This window comes from Oncorhynchus keta, chromosome 22, assembly GCF_023373465.1.
Source record: "Oncorhynchus keta strain PuntledgeMale-10-30-2019 chromosome 22, Oket_V2, whole genome shotgun sequence".
NCBI classification, from domain to species: Eukaryota; Metazoa; Chordata; class Actinopteri; order Salmoniformes; family Salmonidae; genus Oncorhynchus; species Oncorhynchus keta.
The window spans coordinates 24,269,993-24,290,710 of record NC_068442.1 but is presented as its reverse complement, the minus strand read 5'-3'; the positions used below and the strand labels follow the sequence as shown (position 1 = coordinate 24,290,710).

The following is a 20,718-nucleotide window of genomic DNA, read 5'->3' as shown; positions in this document are numbered from 1 at the left end:
TTTGTATCATAATACAAACATATTGATCAGTGAGTAAATTACATATGTAAAGGACGTACCACGTCCTCCCGATTCGTTTGTATGGGGGGGGTGATAAGTGCCAGAATTAAGCCTCCGGAAGCTACAGATACCCTTCACGAAGTCCCCTAAGGTCTTCCAAGTCTTCAAATTGCCGACATGTTCATGTCACGTGACACGTACAAGTCATGTAGATGTAGCGTGGTTCGTTCTGCGTTGTGTACTTTTAATTAGGATGCTGCCACAACTGAAGGTCTGCTAGTGGAATTATTTTTATTTTGCCCTGCACACAAAGAGACAACACACATTATGTTAACCCTTGGCGCAGTCCTAGCTCTCAGACACCTTGCTAGCCGAAAGTCAGGCAAAAGAGCGCCAAAAGGAAATAACAGGTGCTGCGTGCACACGTTCAATGCACAACAGCACACCATACAAGTAAAATGATACAGAACATAATAAAAGACATACCTGCACACGAAGAGACAACACACATTATGTTAACCCTTGGCGCAGTCCTAGGTCTCAAAGCAAGCACATGAGACACTCACTCAAACACTGTCCCAAGTACTCACAAGTTACAATAGATACCCTAGTTAGCGAGCTTTGTGAAACTTGTTAAAATAAAATTTTATATTATCCACATTGTAACAAACTTATGGTAGCATAACAGTACATTGTGTAACATTATAACGGTTTTATATTAAACAATTTCGGAGCCAAGGACAACATACCTTGCTAGCCGAAGGTCAGGCAAAAGAGAACAATAAGGGGGTACGGAAATACAGATAACCCGCGATGGGCCAAACCAAAATCTAAAAAAAGTTTTACAATCATCATCATGTATGTACAATATTGATATGAAAAAGTGTTTGTACACCAAAGAAAAACATTAGCTATGCAGCTGTAATTAAATTTTAAAAATACACTGAATTATTATTATTATCAAATTATTAACATCCCCTCTTGACCTGGCCTATTTGAATTTGTCCTTGTGTGCAACTTGGTGCATAATCTAGGGGAACAACATCACACTGCCACATTGACGTAGTGTTAACAGTGTTCGATCTAACCATGAAAGCCTTAACGTCTACATGTCTTCTTTGGGATAGGGGGCAGTATTCGGAAGTTTGGATGAATGAGGTGCCCAAAGTAAACTGCCTGAGTAAGAAGCTAGGATATGCATATAATTGGTAGTATTGGATAGAAAACACTCTAAAGTTTCCAAAACGGTTAAAATAATGTCTGTGAGTATAACAGAACTGATTTGGCAGGCGAGAACCCGAGGACAATCCATCACCCCTGATTACTATGGCTGTCAATGGGAATATAAACCTCCCATAGGAGGGAATAAATACCTCCCATATTGCAGTTCATAGGGCTTCCACTAGATGTCAACAGTCTTTAGAAAGAGTTTCAGGCTTGTTTTTTGAAAAATTTGCTAGAATTTGTAGTTTTTGTAATTGGCTCCATTTTGACTGTAGTGTTTGTAGCGCGTTCCGGTGAGGGCGCGCACTTGGTTATTTATCTCCGGTAATGAATATACTATTCTTAGTCTTCAATTTGATTTTATTGTTTATTTACATATTAGGGTACCTGAGGATTAATTAGGAACGTTGTTTGACTTGTTTGGAAGAATTTCAATGGTAACTTACAAGATTCATTTGTATGCATTTTGAACGAGGGAAACCGGTGGATTACTGAGTCAAGCGTGCCAACAAAACATACTTTTTTAGGATATAAAGAAGGACTTTATCGAACAAAACGACCATTTGTGATTTAGCTGGGACCCTTTGGATTGCAAACAGCGGAAGATCTTCAAAGGTAAGTGATTTATTTTATCACTATTTCTGATTTTCGTGATGCATCTGCTTGGTTGGAAAATGTTTTAAATGCTTTTGTTTGCGGGGTGCTGACCTCAGATAATTGCATGGTATGCTTTCACCGTAAAGCCTTTTTGAAATCTGACAAAGCGCCTGTATTAAAAAGAAGTTCAGCTTTTAATCGATGTATAACACTTGTATTTTCATGAATGTTTAATATTATACATTTTGTATTTTTGAATTTCGCGCTCTGAAATTTCAACGGATGTTGTCGAGACCGGGCGCTAGCGATACGACTTTCCCAAAGAGGTTTTAAGCGTCGTGTTAGATTAAGTGTCTGTTCAATTTATTATTAAAGATCTCACCATGAATGCCTTTACAAATGTGTACATGTACATGATTTTGCAAAAAATATTTTGATTGCCAGAGTAATCTAATCAATTTCATTTGTCGATTTATCTAAACTTGGCATATTTTTTTATTTTTTTTATTTGTACCTTTATTTAACTTGGCAAGTCAGTTAAAGAACAAATACTTATATCACCATAATACAAAAGTTATTAGGCTAGTTTATATTGCAGCCAGCCAACATGTGCTGACCAACTGGTAGGTGTCTCCATTGACATTTTCAACATGTCCCTGATTGAGTCTGTAATACCAACCTGTTTCAAGCAGACCACCATAGTCCCTGTGCCCAAGAACACAAAGGCAACCTGCCTAAATGATTACAGACTCGTAGCACTCACATCCATAGCCATGAAGTGCTTTGTAAGGTTGGTAATGGCTCACATCAACACCATTATCCCAGAAGCACTAGACCCACTTCAATTTGCATACCGCCCAAACAGATCCACAGATGATGCAATCTCTATTGCACTCCACACTGCCCTTTCCCACCTGGACAAAAGGAACACTTATGTGAGAATGCTATTCATTGACTACAGCTCAGCGTTCAACACCATAGTACCCTCAAAGCTCATCACTAAGCTACGGATCCTGGGACTAAACACCTCCCTCTGCAACTGGATCCTGGACTTCCCCAGGTGGTGAGGGTAGGTAGCAACACATCTGCCACGCTGATCCACAACACTGGAGCTCCCCAGGGGTGCGTGCTCAGTCCCCTCCTATACTCCCTGTTCACCCACGACTGCATGGCCAGGCACGACTCCAACACCATCATTAAGTTGCTAGACGACACAACAGTGGTAGGCCTGATCACCTACAACGACGAGACAGCCTATAGGGAGGAGGTCAGAGACCTGGCCGAGTGGTGCCAGAATAACAACCTATCCCTCAACGTAACCAAGACTAAGGAGATGATTGTGGACTACAGGAAAAGGAGGTCAGAGCACGCCCCCATTCTCATCGACGGGGCTGTAGTGGAGCAGGTTGAGAGCTTCAAGTTCCTTGGTGTCCAAATCAACAACAAACTAGAATGGTCCAAACACACCAAGACGGTCAGGGCGGCAGCGTATTTATTTAGTGGTTAGAGCGTTGGACTAGTAACCGGAAGGTTGCGAGTTCAAACCCCCGAGCTGACAAGGTCGTTCTGTCGTTCTACCCCTGAACAGGCAGTTAACCCACTGTTCCCAGGCCGTCATTGAAAATAAGAATGTGTTCTTAACTGACTTGCCTGGTTAAATAAAGGTAAAATTAAAAAAAATAGACTGTTCTGTCTACTACCGCATGGCAAGCGGTACTGGAGTGCCAAGTCTAGGACAAAAGGGCTTCTCAACAGTTTTTCCCCCAAGCCATAAGACTCAGAACAGGTAATCAAATGGCTACCTGGACTATTTGCATTGTGTGCCCCCCCAACCCCTCTTTTTACGCTGCTGCTCCTCTCTATTTATCATATATGCATAGTCACTTTAACTATACATTCATGTACTTACTACCTCAATTGGGCCAACCAACCATTGATCCCGCACATTGGCTTTACCGGGCTATCTGCATTGTGTCCCACCCATCACCCGCCAACTCCTCTTTTACGCTACTGCTACTCTCTGTTCATCATATATGCATAGTCAAATCAAATCAAATGTATTTATATAGCCCTTCTTACATCAGCTGATATCTCAAAATGCTGTACAGAAAACCAGCGTAAAACCCCAAACAGCAAGCAATGCAGGTGTAGAAGCACGGTGGCTAGGAAAAACTCCCTAGAAAGGCCAAAACCTAGGACGAAACCTAGAGAGGAACCAGGCAATGAGGGGTGGCCAGTCCTCTTCAGGCTGTACCAGGTGGAGATTATAACAGAACATGGCCAAGATGTTCAAATGTTCATAAATGACCAGCAGGGTCAAATAATAATAATCACAGTAGTTGTCGAGGGTGCAACAAGTCAGCACCTCAGGAGTAAATGTCAGTTGGCTTTTCATAGCCGATCATTTAGAGTATCTCTACCGCTCCTGCTGTCTCTAGAAAGTTGAAAACAGCAGGTCTGGGACAGGTAGCACTTCGGGTGAACAGGTCAGGGTTCCATAGCCGCAGGCAGAACAGTTGAAACTGGAGCAGCAGCACGGCCAGGTGGACTGGGGACAGCAGGGAGTCCTCGTGCCAGGTAGTCCTGAGGCATGGTTCTAGGGCTCAGGTTCTCCGAGAGAGAGACAGAAAGAAAGAAAAAAAGAAAGAAAGAAAGAAAGAAAGAAAGAAAGAAAGAAAGAAAGAGAGAATTAGAGAGCTTTTTCTAAATATTTTGAGAGGAATGGAAGATTCGATATAGGCCGACAGTTTTTTATATTTTCTGGGTCACGGTTTGGCTTTTTCAAGAGAGGCTTTATTACTGCCACTTTTAGTGAGTTTGGTACACAGCCGGTGGATAGAGAGTCGTTTATTATGTTCAGCATAGGAGGGCCAAGCACAGGAAGCAGCTCTTTCAGTAGTTTAGTTGGAATAGGGTCCAGTATGCAGCTTGAAGGTTTAGAGGCCATGATTATTTTCATCATTGTGTCAAGAGATATAGTACTAAAAGACTTGAGTGTCTCTCTTGATCCTAGGTCCTGGCAGAGTTGTGCAGACTCAGGACAACTGAGCTTTGGAGGAATACGCAGATTTAATGAGGAGTCCGTAATTTGCTTTCTGATGATCATGATCTTTTCCTCAAAGAAGTTCATGAATTTATTACTTCTGAAGTGAAAGGCATCCTCTCTTGGGGAATGCTGCATTTTAGTTAGCTTTGCAACAGTATCAAAAATACATTTCTGATTGTTCTTATTTTCCTCATTTAAGTTGGAAAAATAGGATGATCGAGCAGCAGTGAGGGCTCTTCGATACTGCATGGTACTGTCTTTCTAAGCTAGTCGGAAGACTTCCAGTTTGGTGTGGCGCCATTTCCGTTCCAGTTTTCTGGAAGCTTGCTTCAGAGCTCGGGTATTTTCTGTATACCAGGGAGCTAGTTTCTTATGAGAAATGTTTTTAGTTTTTAGGGGTGCAACTGCATCTAGGGTATTGCGCAAGGTTAAATTGAGTTCCTCAGTTAGGTGGTTAACTGATTTTTGTCCTCTGACGTCCTTGGGTAGGCAGAGGGAGTCTGGAAGGGCATCAAGGAATCTTTGGGTTGTCTGAGAATTTATAGCACACCTTTTGATGCTCCTTGGTTGGGGTCTGAGCAGATTATTTGTTGCGATTGCAAATGTAATAAAATGGTGGTCCGATAGTCCAGGATTATGAGGAAAAACATTAAGATCCACAACATTTATTCCATGGGACAAAACTAGGTCCAGAGTATGACTGTGACAGTGAGTAGGTCCAGAGAGTTGTTGGACAAAACCCACTGAGTCGATGATGGCTCCGAAAGCCTTTTGGAGTGGGTCTGTGGACTTTTCCATGTGAATATTAAAATCACAAATTAGAATATTATCTGCTATGACTACAAGGTCCGATAGGAATTCAGGGAACTCAGTGAGGAACGCTGTATATGGCCCAGGAGGCCTGTAAACAGTAGCTATAAAAAGTGATTGAGTAGGCTGCATAGATTTCATGACTAGAAGCTCAAAAGACGAAAACGTCATTTTTTTTGTTGTAAATTAAATTTGCTATCGTAAATGTTAGCAACACCTCCACCTTTGCGGGATGCACGGGGGATATGGTCACTAGTGTAACCAGGAGGCGAGGCCTCATTTAACACAGTAAATTCATCAGGCTTAAGCCATGTTTCAGTCAGGCCAATCACATCAAGATTATGATTAGTGATTAGTTCATTGGCTATAACTGCCTTTGAAGTGAGGGATCTAACATTAAGTAGCCCTATTTTGAGATGTAAGGTACCACAATCTTATTCAATAATGGCAGGAAGGGAGGAGGTCTTTATTCTAGTGAGATTGCTAAGACGAACACCGCCATGTTTAGTTTTGCCCAACCTAGGTCGAGGCACAGACACGGTCTCAATGGGGATAGCTGAGCTGACTACACTGACTGTGCTAGTGGCAGACTCCACTAAACTGGCAGGCTGGCTAACAGCCTGCTGCCTGGCCTGCACCCTATTTTATTGTGGAGCTAGAGGAGTTAGAGCCCTGTCTATGTTGGTAGATAAGATGAGAGTACCCCTCCAGCTAGGATGGAGTCCGTTACTCCTCAGCAGGCCAGGTTTGGTCCTATTTGTGCGTGAGTCCCAGAAAGGGGGCCAATTATCTACAAATTCTATCTTTTGGGAGGGGCAGAAAACAGTTTTCAACCAGCGATTGCGTTGTTAGACTGCTGTAGAGCTCATCACTCCCCCTAACTGGGAGGGGGCCAGAGACAATTACTCGATGCCGACACATCTTTCTAGCTGATTTACACGCTGAAGCAATGTTGAGCTTGGTGCCCTCTGACTGTTTCATCCTAACATCGTTGGTGCCGACGCGGATAACAATATCTCTATACTCGCCAATTTTAGCTTTAGCCAGCACCATCTTCAGATTAGCCTTAACGTCAATAGCCCTGCCCCTTGGTAAACAATGAATGATCGCTGGATGATTCGTTTTAAGTCTAATACTGAGGGTAATGTAGTCTCCAATAACTAGGGTTTTTGCCAGAGCTATTGGTGGGAGGCTTCGGTGTCTCAGACCCCATAACGGGAGGAGTAGAGACCAGAGAAGGCTCGGCCTCAGACTCCGACTCGCTGCTTAATATGGAAAACCGGTTGAAAGTTTCTGTCCCTGCTTAATGTGGAAAACCGGTTGAAAGTTTCTGTCGGCTGAATGAGAGACACCGGTTGAGCATTCCTACAGCATTTCCCTCCAGAAGCCATGAGAAAGTTGTCCGGCTGCGGGGACCGTATGAGGGGATTTATACTAACGTTACTATCTGTACTTACTGGTGGCACAGATGCTGTTTCATCCTTTCCTACACTAAAATTACCCTTGCCTAATGATTGCGTCTGAAGCTGGGCTTGCAGCACAGATATCCTCGCTATAAGGCGATCGTTCTCCTGTATATTATGAGTACAGCGACTGCAATTAGAAGGCATCACGTTAATGTTACTACTTAGCTTAGGCTGTTGGAGGTCCTGACGAACCATGTCCAGATAAAGCGTCCGGAGGGAAAAAGTTGAGTGAGGGAAAAACTAAAAATATAAACGGTAATAACCGTAAAGTTGTCAGGTAGAAAAGTAAGGTTGGCATAGTCACTTTAACCATATCTACATGTACATACTACCTCCAAACAGCCTGACTAACCGGTGTCTGTATGTAGACTCGCTACTTTTATAGCCTCGCTACTGTATATAGCCTGTCTTTTTACTGTTGTTTTATACGGTTGTTTTATTTCTTTACCTACCTATTGTTCACCTAATACCTTTTTGCACTATTGGTTAGAGCCTGTAAGTAAGCATTTCACTGTAAGGTTGTTGTATTCGGCACACGTGACAAATACATTTGGATTTGATTTGATTTGATTTCTGTGTAGATATGCCTAATTCTCACATCAATACAGACACAGGTCGGGAGCAAGACAGGTAGCCTAAGAATCAACCAAAATGAATTATTTAGGCTATATTATTTCAATTATTTCAAGGCCATAGCCTGTAAATAAATACATTAAGAAGCATTTGCGATGGCGCCACACTAGGCTGCCAGGGATTTTAAGCACTTAGAATTTAAACAACATTTTGTTGTATTAGTCATTATGGTCTAGAATTTGCATATACAGTGCATTCGGAAAGTATTCAGACTCTTGACTTTTTACATCATTTTGATACATTACAGACTTATTCTATAATTGAGGAGAAAAATACATATTTTATCCATCAGCTAACAATACCCCATAATGACAATGCAAAAACAGGTTACATTTTTTTGTTGCACATTTATTTTTAAAAAATTAAACGGAAATATCTCATTTACATATGTATTCAGACCCTTTACTCAGTACTTTGTTGAAGCACCTTAGGCAGTGATTACAGCCTCGAGTCGTCTTGTGTATGACGATAAAAGCTTGGCACACCTGTATTTGGGGAGTTTCTCCTATTCTTCTCTGCAGATCCTCTCAAGCTCGTTCAGGTTGGATGGGGAGTGTTTCTGCACAGGTATTTTCAGGTCTCTCTAGAGATGTTAGATTGGGTTTGAGTCCGTGCTCTGGCTTGGGCCACTCAAGGACATTCAGAGGCTTGTCCCAAAGCCCCTCCTGCATTGTCCTGCCTGTGTGTTTCGGGTCGTTGTCCTGTTGGAAAGTGAACCACCCCAGTCTGAGGTCCTGAGTGCTCTGGAGCAGGTTTTCATCAAGGATATCTGTACTTTGCTCCATTCATCTTTCCCTCGATCCAGACTAGTCTTCCAGTCCCTGCCACTGAAAAACATCCCCACAGCATGATGCTTCCACTACCATGCTTCACCGTAGGGATGGTGCCAGGTTTTCCTCCAGACGTGACGCTTGGCATTCAAGCCAAAGAGTTCAATTTTGGTTTCATCAGACCAGAGAATCTTGTGTCTCATGGTCTGAGAGTCTTTGGGTGCCTTTTGACAAACTCCAAGCGGGTCATGTATATTTTACTGCAGAGTAGCTTCTGTAGGCCACTCTACCATAAAAGCCTGATTGATGGAGTGCTGTAGAGATGGTTGTCCTTCTGGAAGGTTCTCCCTTCTCCACAGAGGAACTATAAAACTCTGTTAGAGTGACCATCGGGTTCTTAGTCACCTCCCTGACCAAGGCCCTTCTCCCCCGATTGCTCAGTTTGGCCGGGCGGCCAGCTCTAGGAAGAGTCTTTGTGGTTCCAAATTTCTTCCATTTAAGAATGATGGCCACTGTGTTTTTGGTGACCTTCAATGCTGCAGACATTTTTTGGTACCCTTCCCCAGATCTGTGCCTCAACACAGTCCTATCTCGGAGCTCTACTGACAATTCCTTCTACCACGTGGCTTGGTTTTTGCACTGACATGCACTGTCAACTGTGAGACCTTATATAGACAGGTGTGTGCCTTTCCAAATCATGTCCAATCAATTAAATTTACCACAGGTGGACTCCAATCAAGTTGTAGAAACATCTCAAGAATGATCAATGGAAACAGGATGTACTTGAGCTCAATTTGAGTCTCATAGCAAAGGGTCTGAATACTTATTTACATAAGGTATTTCTGTTTTCTATGTTTAATACATTTGCTAACATTTGGGGTATTGTGTGTAGATTGATGAGGAAAAAAAATAATTTGATCAATTTTATAATAAGCCTGTAACGTAACAAAATATGGAAAAAGGGAAGGGGTCTGAATACTTTCAAAATGCACTGTAGAGTGTGACTTACTTAGAATTAAATACAAATTAAATGAAAAATGTCTTGTTCGGCTCAGTCTACAGTGCCTTTGAATTCATTTTTAGAAAAATGAGTTTGGCCAGAGTCTGTGGCGTCAGGCCAGTAGAGCAGGCCAGTAGCTGAGAAAACCCTCTCAGTGATTGCAAAGCCACTGGGGATGCTAAACACCCTTGGGCCACTCTTGCCAGGCTGGGCAGGGATGCGTCGTTTTTTTTCTGTAGGTAGGCCTTAAGGATTTTAGGTAAAATAACCCTATCAAAACAGAAAGCTACTTGAATAGGTAATATGCCATGCCTATTTGGCCAAAATCAATGATGGCCTATAGTATAGAAAATAGAAAGTAAATTAACTAAACTTTTAAGAAATCAGATTGTTTGTTTAGAAATACTACTGACACCAGTAGCGACCCGTCATTCAGGGCTGGTGATATTTTAAAAAATATATTTGTGCCGGTTTTGCATGTTATTTGGGCATTAATACATCAGTTTGCAAACAATGGAAACAATGTATTTGAGGTAATAAAGCTGAATACAAACATGGTGTCTTTTTTGCTTTCTTGAGTAAGGCAGCTCCAAAATGCAGGTGTTTCAGCCTCGCTCAATGCTTTCTGTAGTGGTGGAGCAGGCAGTGGAACATATGGAGTGTATGGGTTGGGAATGTTCTCTAGATGTGCTGTGATTGGTTCAGTGTTCTGTCACTCATGGGGACACTGCGTTAAAAAAAATCAAGTTCTACCATAGAGTTACTGTCAAACCCTGATCTGTTTCACCTGTCTTTGTGATTGTCTTCACCCCCCTCCAGGTGTTGCCCATATTTCCCATTATCCCCTGTGTTCTCTGTTTGTCTGTTGCCAGTTCGTTTTGTTTCGTCAAGCCTACCAGCGTTTTTCCCTCTGTACCTGTCTCTCGATTGTTCCTGTTCCATAGTTTTCCGGGTGTTGACCTTTCTACCTGCCCTGACCATAAGCTTGCCTGCTGTCCTGTACCTTTGCCCCGCCTATCTGGATTACTGAACTTTGCCTGCCCTGACCCTAAGCTTGCGTGCTGTCCTGTGCCTTTGCCCCACCTATCTGGATTACTGACCTCTGCCTGCTCTTGACCGACCTTTTGCCTGCCCCTGTTCGATTAATAAACTGTTGTTACTTCGACGTTGTCTGCATCTGGATCTTACCATCATTGGTAGGGAAGAGGAATTGCTTTGTGGCCTTATGGAGGGGTTCCACACCTTGGCCGAGCACCATGATCGGGCGTTGGACATCTTGCTGGAACAATTCCGCGGGTTGGCTAGGAGGCAGCCTACTATGACGGTAACCTCACAGCCCCTCTATAACTCGGGTGTTAGCAGCGCCGCCTTCCCGGGAGCCCTGCTTACCTCCCCAGAACGCTCCCCAGAACGCTTCAATGGAGAGCCAGGCACCTGTCGGGCGTTTCTAGCTCACTGTGCCCTCATCTTCGAGCTTCAGCCCACCTCCTTCCCCTCGGACTGCTCTAAGATAGCCTACCTTATCACACTCGCCTGGGCTACAGCTGTATGGGAGCAACAGCCAGCCACATGCGTCAGTCTTGAGGAGTTTGTGGGAGAGGTAAAGAAGGTGTTTGATGCCCCATTGTCCGGGAGAGAGGCTGCCCGGGAAGATACTCCAGCTTTGGCAGACTATGCGGTGGATTTCCACAAATTGGCAGCTGAGAGTGCCTGGAACCAGGAAGCGCTGTTCGACATGTTCCTACACGGAGTCTCGGAGGAGGTCAAGGACGAGCTTGCAAGGATGGGACTTGTGGTCATTTTGTGTCCTCTTGTCCGTTAAAAGATCAGGCTCACCAGTAGGAGCGAGTATTCTGGTGGGCCATATGGATAACTTTTCTGCTTCCCTTTCTTGCACTCCGTTTCCTGCCATTCCGCTGTGGGGAAACCAGTAGAAATCTCTCCGGGTCCTCATCGACTCTGGGGCCGATGAAAGCTTTTTGGACTTCGAGCTGGGCATCCCCACTCAGCCCCTCTCCATTCACAATTGACGTTAGATCGCTGGACAGGCACTCTATAGGCCGGGTCACCCACAGCACTACTCCCATCAACCTATGTGTGTCAGGGAACCACAGTGAGGCTATCCAGTTCCTGCTCATTAAGTCTCCTACAAATCCGGTGGTATTGGGTTTCTCTTGGCTCCAGCAACACAATCCCCTCATTAACTGGTATACTGGTGCCATCATGGGCTGGAGCCCATTCTGCCACATCCATTGCCTGAAATCAGCACAACCTGCCCCGGGACGTCTTCTGGGGGGCTCGGAAATTGCCCCGGACCTCTCCACCATTCCCACGGAGTACAAAGGAGTAGCTCAGGACAGAGGGGCAACTCGGGACAGTGGGGTAGCTCGGGACAGAGGGGTAGCTCGGGACAGAGGGGTAGCCCCGTACTGGCTGACGACTCTAGCAGATCCTGGCTGACTGGTGGCTCTGGCAGATCCTGGCTGAATGGCGGCTCTGGCAGATCCTGGCTGAATGCCGGCTCTGGCAGATCCTGGCTGAATGGCGGCTCTGGCAGATCCTGGCTGACTGGCGGCTCTGGCAGATTGGCGGCACTGGCGGCTCCTTGCAGACTGGCGGCACTGGCGGCTCCTTGCAGACTGGCGGCTCCTTGCAGACTGGCGGCACTGGCGGCTCCTTGCAGACTGGCGGCACTGGCTGCTCCTTGCAGACCTGAGCAATACTTTTCACTGTTAATAAACAGCCTTACTTATACTTTAATCCACCGTGTCCTGGTTCATGACCGAGTCCAGTTCCTCCAATCTTATCATCAACAAAATTGGTAGCAGAGGATGGTTTTTCTAACGAACCTGAAATGCGATCCGTCGTAGGTTGATGTGAGGAACGGACCGGTCACGGAACGATCCGATCCAGAAGGACGGGTGACCTAATCCAGGAGCCACCAGCCATTCAGCCCACCTCGGGAAACTGATCAGAGATCTCTTAAAATTAAGGTAAGCAGAACCTGTTAAATTCAAATCTGCATATTCGAATATAGTCTATAACCAAATTGAGATCAGTAGTACCGGGAGTGAGTATGGATTGTTGCTAAATTATATCTATTAAATTACGCATTAACGCGGCTGGTTGAAAGGTATTGCTCTCATTGGTTATCATCCTATTGAGCTGTTGTGTACTATGGAATAGGGACTGCCAATATATGTTTACCTATGTATCAATAATCTACAGATAAAATGTCCCACTGATGGTGTTGTGTACTGTCGAGTGGGTCCTGTAGTATGCTATAAGTGTCAATAATCTACAGATAAAATGTTCCACTGATGTGTTGTGTACTGTCGAGTGGGTCCTGTAGTATGTTATACCAAATTCATATTAATTAGAGAATACGGATGAGCTGTGTGCTCCGTGTCTAAACATTGTATCGCACGGATGAGCTGTGTGCCCTGTCTAAACATTATATCTCACGGATGAGCTGTGTGCTCCGTGGTTAAACATTGTATCGCACGGATGAGCTGTGTGCTCCGTGTCTAAACATTGTATCGCACGGATGAGCTGTGTGCTCTGTGTCTAAACATTGTATCGCACGGATGAGCTGTGTGCTCCGTTGTTAAACATTATATCTCACGGATGAGCTGTGTGCTCCGTGTCTAAACATTGTATCGCACGGATGAGCTGTGTGCTCCGTGTCTAAACATTGTATCGCACGGATGAGCTGTGTGCTCCGTTGTTAAACATTATATCTCACGGATGAGCTGTGTGCTCCGTGTCTAAACATTGTATCGCACGGATGAGCTGTGTGCTCCGTGTCTAAACATTGTATCGCACGGATGAGCTGTGTGCTCCGTGTCTAAACATTATATCTCACGGATGAGCTGTGTGCTCCGTGTCTAAACATTATATCTCACGGATGAGCTGTGGGCTCCGTGTCTAAACATTGTATCGCACGGATGAGCTGTGTGCTCCGTTGTTAAACATTATATCTCACGGATGAGCTGTGTGCTCCGTGTCTAAACATTATATCTCACGGATGAGCTGTGTGCTCCGTGTCTAAACATTGTATCGCACGGATGAGCTGTGTGCTCCGTGTCTAAACATTGTATCGCACGGATGAGCTGTGTGCTCCGTGTCTAAACATTATATCTCACGGATGAGCTGTGTGCTCCGTGTCTAAACATTATATCTCACGGATGAGCTGTGGGCTCCGTGTCTAAACATTGTATCGCACGGATGAGCTGTGTGCTCCGTGTCTAAACATTGTATCGCACGGATGAGCTGTGTGCTCCGTGTCTAAACATTGTATCGCACGGATGAGCTGTGTGCTCCGTGTCTAAATATTATATCTCACGGATGAGCTGTGTGCTCCGTGTCTAAACATTATATCTCACGGATGAGCTGTGGGCTCCGTGTCTAAACATTGTATCGCACGGATGAGCTGTGTGCTCCGTGGTTAAACATTATATCTCACGGATGAGCTGTGTGCTCCGTGTGTAATAGGTAACCAGTTTTGTATTACTGCCGCGTGTACTATTTTGGGTTTTAGATACGTTTGACCTGCGATCGTTCCTGAGACCTATTTAGACGAAATTCCAAGTTGTTTTTTCCTGCCAGAAATGCCTATCCACCAGTGCGCTCTAACTTGTACACGAGGGTGAAACACTAGAGTTAAGACTACTGTTTGCGCCAAGAATACATCCTGGATGTAATGTCCAGGACGGGCTAAGTATACAAGGATTTTTATTTTTTATTTTTAACGAATTGACTAATTTAACGTGTATCTTACAACCGATTCGCGATGGCTGAGAGTTCGGTCAAACTCAAATTTACTGAATATTTGGACCAAAGAATCAGGGACAGGTCAGGAAGTAAAGATCAATATAACAAAATAAGGAAGGTTTGGGAGCGTATAAAACTAAAATGGATACAGGCAGGTTACTTTAGTGGGGGTCTCCCTTCCGAGGGAGATATGTCTATTATGCAGAAAGGATTAAAAGACGCAGTGGCAGAAGCAGAGGCGGGGGAGGTAGACAGGAATAGGGAATTTTTTTTCAAAAACGACGGTACAAAAGAGAGGGAAAGGACTGAGGACGAATTAAAAATAGGGACGTGGGCCATCGAAGAAACCAAACGGGTGCAACGGCAGAAGAAAACTAGATGTGATGGGAGTAGTAACTCCTGTCGCTGCTCCAACTCAGACTCTAACCCCACCTGACTCAACAGAGAAAATGAGCCTGGGAATCAAGGGAGGGCAGATACTGTGTGAACCCATACATATGGAGGACCAGCACCCTACTGGCAATATGTCTGAACCTAATTCCCTCACGAGAGAAATGGGAGGCCTGATTTCATCCTCACCACACCCAGATTTTTCCCAGATGATGCAGCAACAAACTGTCCAGCAGACCTCCGCACCCGCTCCTGGCCCTGCGCACTTAACACCAATGCCAATGGCACCACAAGGGGGGCCACCGGTTGCATTCCAGCCACAATGGATTCCAGGACTGCCCGGAGGGAGAGTTTGCTACAACTGTAGGACACCCGGTCACTACTCCAGGGACTGCCCATATCCACTGTCTCAACCTCAGCACCCAACCAGGGGAGGAAGGCCCTTCTACGGTCCACCAAGGGAGGGGTGGCTACAGGCCATCCCCTCAGAACAACCTGCATACAACCACCCAGCGCCATTTGCCTCCTACCAACAGGGCCTACCATCCCTCACATCCTGTTTAAGTTCAATCAACCGACAGCCCAAATCTACACTCTGCACCTGACTACAAGAACAAGTTCCATTTGGATGTTTCTGAAAGGGAAGGATTCACCTCATCTGTCCTTTTTCAGAAACAAGAGGGGGAGCGTTGGGTGCTGCTGTACCACTCCTCCAAGTTAGATAACACGGACAAGAACATGGCCGACGCTCTCAAAGCGGAAGAAGGGCTACCTCACTCCTGCACCGAAACAGCTGCTCAAGAATTGAAACTAAGACCTGACCTGGGAAACACCTGCTACCACACGGCAAGTGGTACTGGAGCGCCAAGTCTAGGTCCAAAAGGCTTCTTAACAGCTTCTACCCCCAAGCCATAAGACACTTGAACAGCTAATCAAAGGGCTACCTACCCAGACCCCTCTTTACGCTGCTGCTACTCTCTGTTTATTATCGATGTATAGTCACTAACTCTACCTACATGTATATATTACCTAAATTACCTCGACTAACCGGTGCCCCCGCACATTGACTCTGTACTGGTATCCCCTGTATATAGCCTCACTATTGTTATTTTACTGCTGCTGTTGAATTATTTGTTACTTTTATTTTCTTTTTTCTTACTTATCTATTCTTTACTTAACACTTATTTTTCTTAAAATGTCTTAAAGCATTGTTAGTTAAGGCCTTGTAAGTAAGCATTTCACTGTAAGGTTTCCACCCGTTGTCTCCGGCAGATGTGACAAATACGATTTGATTTGAATTACTGTGTTAGTGGTTTTCTCCCTTGAGCCCCTGACCTTAATTACATCTTAAGATTAGGTAAGATTACACATAAGATTAGGCTGCACAATATGTTTAGGTCATATTACGTGAAATTAAAAGTTCTTAACCTCTTAGCGCCACCCGACACACAGGCGTCCCACCTAGCCAACAGGAAATGCAAATGAGGTAAGATTACACATAAGATTAGGCTGCACAATATGTTTAGGTCATATTACGTGAAATTGAAAGTTCTTAACTCACTAATCTTCTAAAATACATTAAGACCACATTGTAAAATAACAGATGGAAAATAACAGATTTCATGGACTCTGAACTAATTATATTCCACCTTAGCCCAAACATGATATTGAGAATGATTCTTGAGAATTTTGATGATCTGAATAGGTCACCCCGGTGGTCTCCAATTGAGAGATACCAATACATATATGTAATGTTCATTAATGTTGTGGTGTTGTATATATTATTAATTTAATAAATTATACTGATAAAGACACATTGCAGTTTTGTTTTAACTTGTGATAGGTAATATGCATAATTAACTCATAACTCAAGCAGGGACCAACAGATCTGGTACAGTATGACTTACTGTTTTTAATAAGCTGATTAACTAACTGGTCTGGGGTAAACTGCCATTGGGGGGATGGTGCTGCAGGTCGGTCATTCCACGAAAAGAGTGCCCTTTTGATATTTTAAGTAGAAGTCGCATTTAATACAGTGCCTTGCAAAAGTATTCATCCCCCTTGACGTTTTTCCTATTTTGCCAAAAGGCATGTGGGAGACTCCCCAAACATATGGAAGAAGGTACTCTGGTCAGAATAGGCTAAAACTGAGCATTTTAGCCATCAAAGAAAACGCTATGTCTGGCGCAAACCCAACACCTCTCATCACCCCAAGAATACCATCCCAACAGCATGATGCTACCACCACCATGCCGTGGGGATGTTTTTCACTGGCAGGGACTGGGAAACGGGTCAGAATTGAAGGAATGATGGATGTCGCTAAATACAGGGAAATTCTTGAGGGAAACCTGTTTCAGTCTTCCAGAGATTTGAGACTGGAATGGAGGGTCACCTTCCAGCAGGACAAGGACCCTAAGCATACTGCTAAAGCAACACTCGAGTGGTTTTATGGGAAACATTTAAATGTCTTGGAATAGCCTAGTCAAAGCCCAGACCTCAATCCAATTCAGAATCTGTGGTATGACTTAAAGATTGCTGTACACCAGCGGAACCCATCCAACTTGAAGAACCTGCATTAGTTTTGACTTGAAGAATGGCTAGATGTGCCAAGATTTTAGAGACCCCAAGAGACTTGCAGCTGTAATTGCTGCAAAAGGTGTCTCTACAAAGTATTGAATTGGGGGGGTCAATAGTTATAGTAAATAGTTATGCACGCTAAGTTTTCTGTTCTTTTTGTCTCATTTATTGTTTGTTTCACAATAAAAAATATTTTGCATCTTCAAAGTCGTAGGCATGCTGTGTAAATCAAATGATATAACCCCCCCTAAAATCTATATTAATTCCAGGTTGTAAGGCAACAAAATAGGAAAAATGCCAAGGGAGGTGAATACTTTCGCAAGCCACTATATAGACCACATGTACAATTCAATAAATCTGAATTTGTCTATGAATAAAGAGTTGCTAATGTCCCTCTGTGGCCCCTCAAATTATAGTGTAAGAGTTCTACACCTTTCTACACACAATTGTCTGGTGTTTTGGTGTGGAAAACTGAGCAGGTTATGCATAACAAGTCAACCCTGTTACCTATAGATAGACAGGGTAGACATTTTTTAACGATTACATTTATTTTGTGAAGCTTGCATTCAATCCCCCTCCTCGTTGCACACAATAAACGTATATTCCCCCTTTTACAAGGGGATTCATGGCTGATTTAAGATTCAATTGTCAATACTGTTACTTCATTTGCCACTGAATAGGCACTTACTATAGTAATTTGTTTTATTTAACCTCTTGAGACTGCACACACTTGGCATTCTCTCAACCAGCTTCATGAGGAATGCTTTTCCAACAGAATTGAAGGAGTTCCCACATATGTTGAGCATGTGTTGGTTTTCAACTCTGCTGTCCAACACATCCCAAACCATTTCAATTGGGTTGAGGTCGGGTGATTGTGGAGGCCAGGTCATCTGATGTAGCACTCCAGCACTCTCCTTCTTGGTCAAATAGCCCTTACACAGCCTAGCCTGTAGGTGGGTTTTGGGTCATTGTCCTGTTGAAAAACAAATTATAGTCCCATTAAGCGCAATGGCATATTGCTGCAGAATGCTGGTTAAGTGTGCCTTGAATTATAAATACATCACCGACAGTGTCACCAGCAAAGCACCATCACACCTCCTCCTCCATGCTTCACTTTGGGAACCACACATGCAGAGATCATCCGTTCACCTACTCTGTGTCTCACAAAGACATGGTGGTTGGAATCAAATATTTCATCAGACCAAAGGACAGATTTCCACTGGTCTAATGTCCATTGCTTGTGTTCCCTGGCCCAAGCAAGTCTCTTCTTCTTATTGGTGTCCTTTAGTAGTGGTTTCTTTGCAGCAATTCGACCATGAACGCCAGATTCATGCAGTCTCACCTGACCAGTCAATGTTGAGATGTGTCTGTTACTTAAACTCTGTGAAGCATTTATTTGGGCTGCAATCTGAGGTGCAGTTGACTCTAATGAATTTATCCTCTGCAACCTTCCGGTTACTAGTCCAATGCTCTAACCACTAGGCTACCCTGTTTGATTGGCTCAAGCACATTAAGAAGGAAAGACATTCCACAAATTAACTTTTAGAAAGGCACACCTGTTAATTGAAATGCATTCCAGGTAACTACCTCATGAAGCTGGTCGAGAGAATGCCAAGAGTATTCAAACTTCTCATCAAGGCAAAGTGTGGCAACTTTGACTAATCTCAAATCTCAAACATATTTTGGTTTGTTTAACACTTTTTCGGTTACTACATGATTCCAAATGTGTTATTTCATAGTTTGTGGGCACCGTTTGTCACGTGATAGTGCAATTATTTAATTGTTTTGTTTAGTGTTGTGTAGTGGCTTTGCTGGCATGCATCCCACATTTTTTTTTGCCCCACCAAGATTTACATACAAAAATCGCAACAGCTCGTACTGTATATATATATATATATATATATATATATATATATATATATATATATTTTTTTTTTTAAGTTACACTACCCAAAAGGTACTAAATTAGTGGAACGACCCAGGCACCAACTTAAACTGTTCAGTGTTGAAATCTTTGTGTTTTGTGGTGGATTTTGTTAATCTGACGGAAATGGATTTATTGTTGGAATTGGGTATTGTGAGGGGAAAATCAGCTGTCTCATTGAAGTGGGAGCAAAGTACATAGCTAAGCACTATAAAAAGGGAGAATGTCTTCTTCTCTCTGCACATTACAATCACAGGCATTCAGAGTCACCAGGATGTTGAACATCACCAAGGTTCAGTTTACTTTGCAGCTTCCTACCTTTTCCAGATTCTCAGACAGGCTTTTGCAGCCTCTATGGGACTATTTCCTTTTCAATCACTACTCCCTCATCTCTTCTCCCTTCTTCCCTGTCATGATCTGCTTCTCCAGTTACTTCTTCTCCAGTCTCCCCTTTGCTCTACTAGACCTCCTGGGAGATAATGTCCCCTCCATTCACCGCTACAAGATCCAGCAAGAGAGACGTCCAACCATTCGGATGATGGCAAAGAGCTTCGGAAGGGCTGTATTTAACCACTTGATCTTTGTTCTGCCTGCTGTGCTGATTCAGACCTGCTTTATGCCTTCAGTGGTGCTACCTACCAGTGCTCCAACTGTGGTAGAGGTGCTCATTGATGGACTGGCTGTCCTTCTTCTTTTTGACACACAGTATTTTATGTGGCACTTTGTGCACCACAAACATCCACAACTGTATCGGTGGGTCCATGCCATCCACCATGAATACATGGCACCCTTCTCCTGGTCCACTCAGCAAATCAGCATTCCAGAACTGATAACAGTTGGATTCTGGAGCAACCTGGACCCCATCCTGTTGAAATGCCACCCTTTTACCATCTGGTGCGTCACCATCTTAAGTATCTGGATGTCAGTGGAGGACCACATAGGCTATGACCTGCCATGGGGTCTCAACCACCTGGTACCATTTGGACTGTTAGGAGGAGCACCAGCACATGACATGCACCACCAGAAGCCCAACAGTAACTATGCACCTTTCTTCAGCCACTGGGATAGAATTTTTGGGACTGCCATCCTGGCAGGGAAGATAACTGAGAAAAAAGGGTTTTATTCTCTGTAAATAGAAAAATTCACTGTAATTATTATGTTCATACTTACTTTTATTGCTTATTGTGCATTTTACATACAAATAAAATGTGTCTTTGTTTTCATTCATTCGTCAGTGTCGAACATCAATTGTATTAAAATGTACTACATTTTTACACACAAGTGCAATGTTTGAAAATGTTCTAAATGAATTAGATATAGTAATTGCTGGAATTAGAGCAAAAGTAATGGTCCTTGGTAGTAATACATAGTCAAAGGGTACAACTAGACAGCCAACTCCAGTTTACCATTTGCCCCAGAGAATGGCAGCAAACCATCATTTAAGCATTTGTTTGCCTTGTCTGTTTCAGTCTGATTCAGTAAAACATAAAAAAAAACTGGATTCTACA

The 20,718-nt window shown here is 43.6% G+C and overlaps 1 protein-coding gene across 1 annotated transcript; it reads left to right on the top strand.

Annotated features, from left to right (window-relative positions):
• The first annotated feature begins 19,468 nt into the window (after nucleotides 1–19,468).
• On the top strand, nucleotides 19,469–20,427 carry LOC118400758 (cholesterol 25-hydroxylase-like protein 1, member 1). The gene has a single exon (XM_035797766.2). It carries the CDS (start codon nucleotides 19,485–19,487, stop codon nucleotides 20,340–20,342), a length of 858 nt encoding a protein of 285 aa, XP_035653659.1. The 5' UTR covers nucleotides 19,469–19,484; the 3' UTR covers nucleotides 20,343–20,427.
• Nucleotides 20,428–20,718: the final 291 nt, after the last annotated feature.

Bases quoted from the DNA above. Each gene is read 5' to 3' on its own strand.
- LOC118400758 (XM_035797766.2), top strand. From the start codon at position 19,485: ATGTTGAACATCACCAAGGTTCAGTTTACTTTGCAGCTTCCTACCTTT.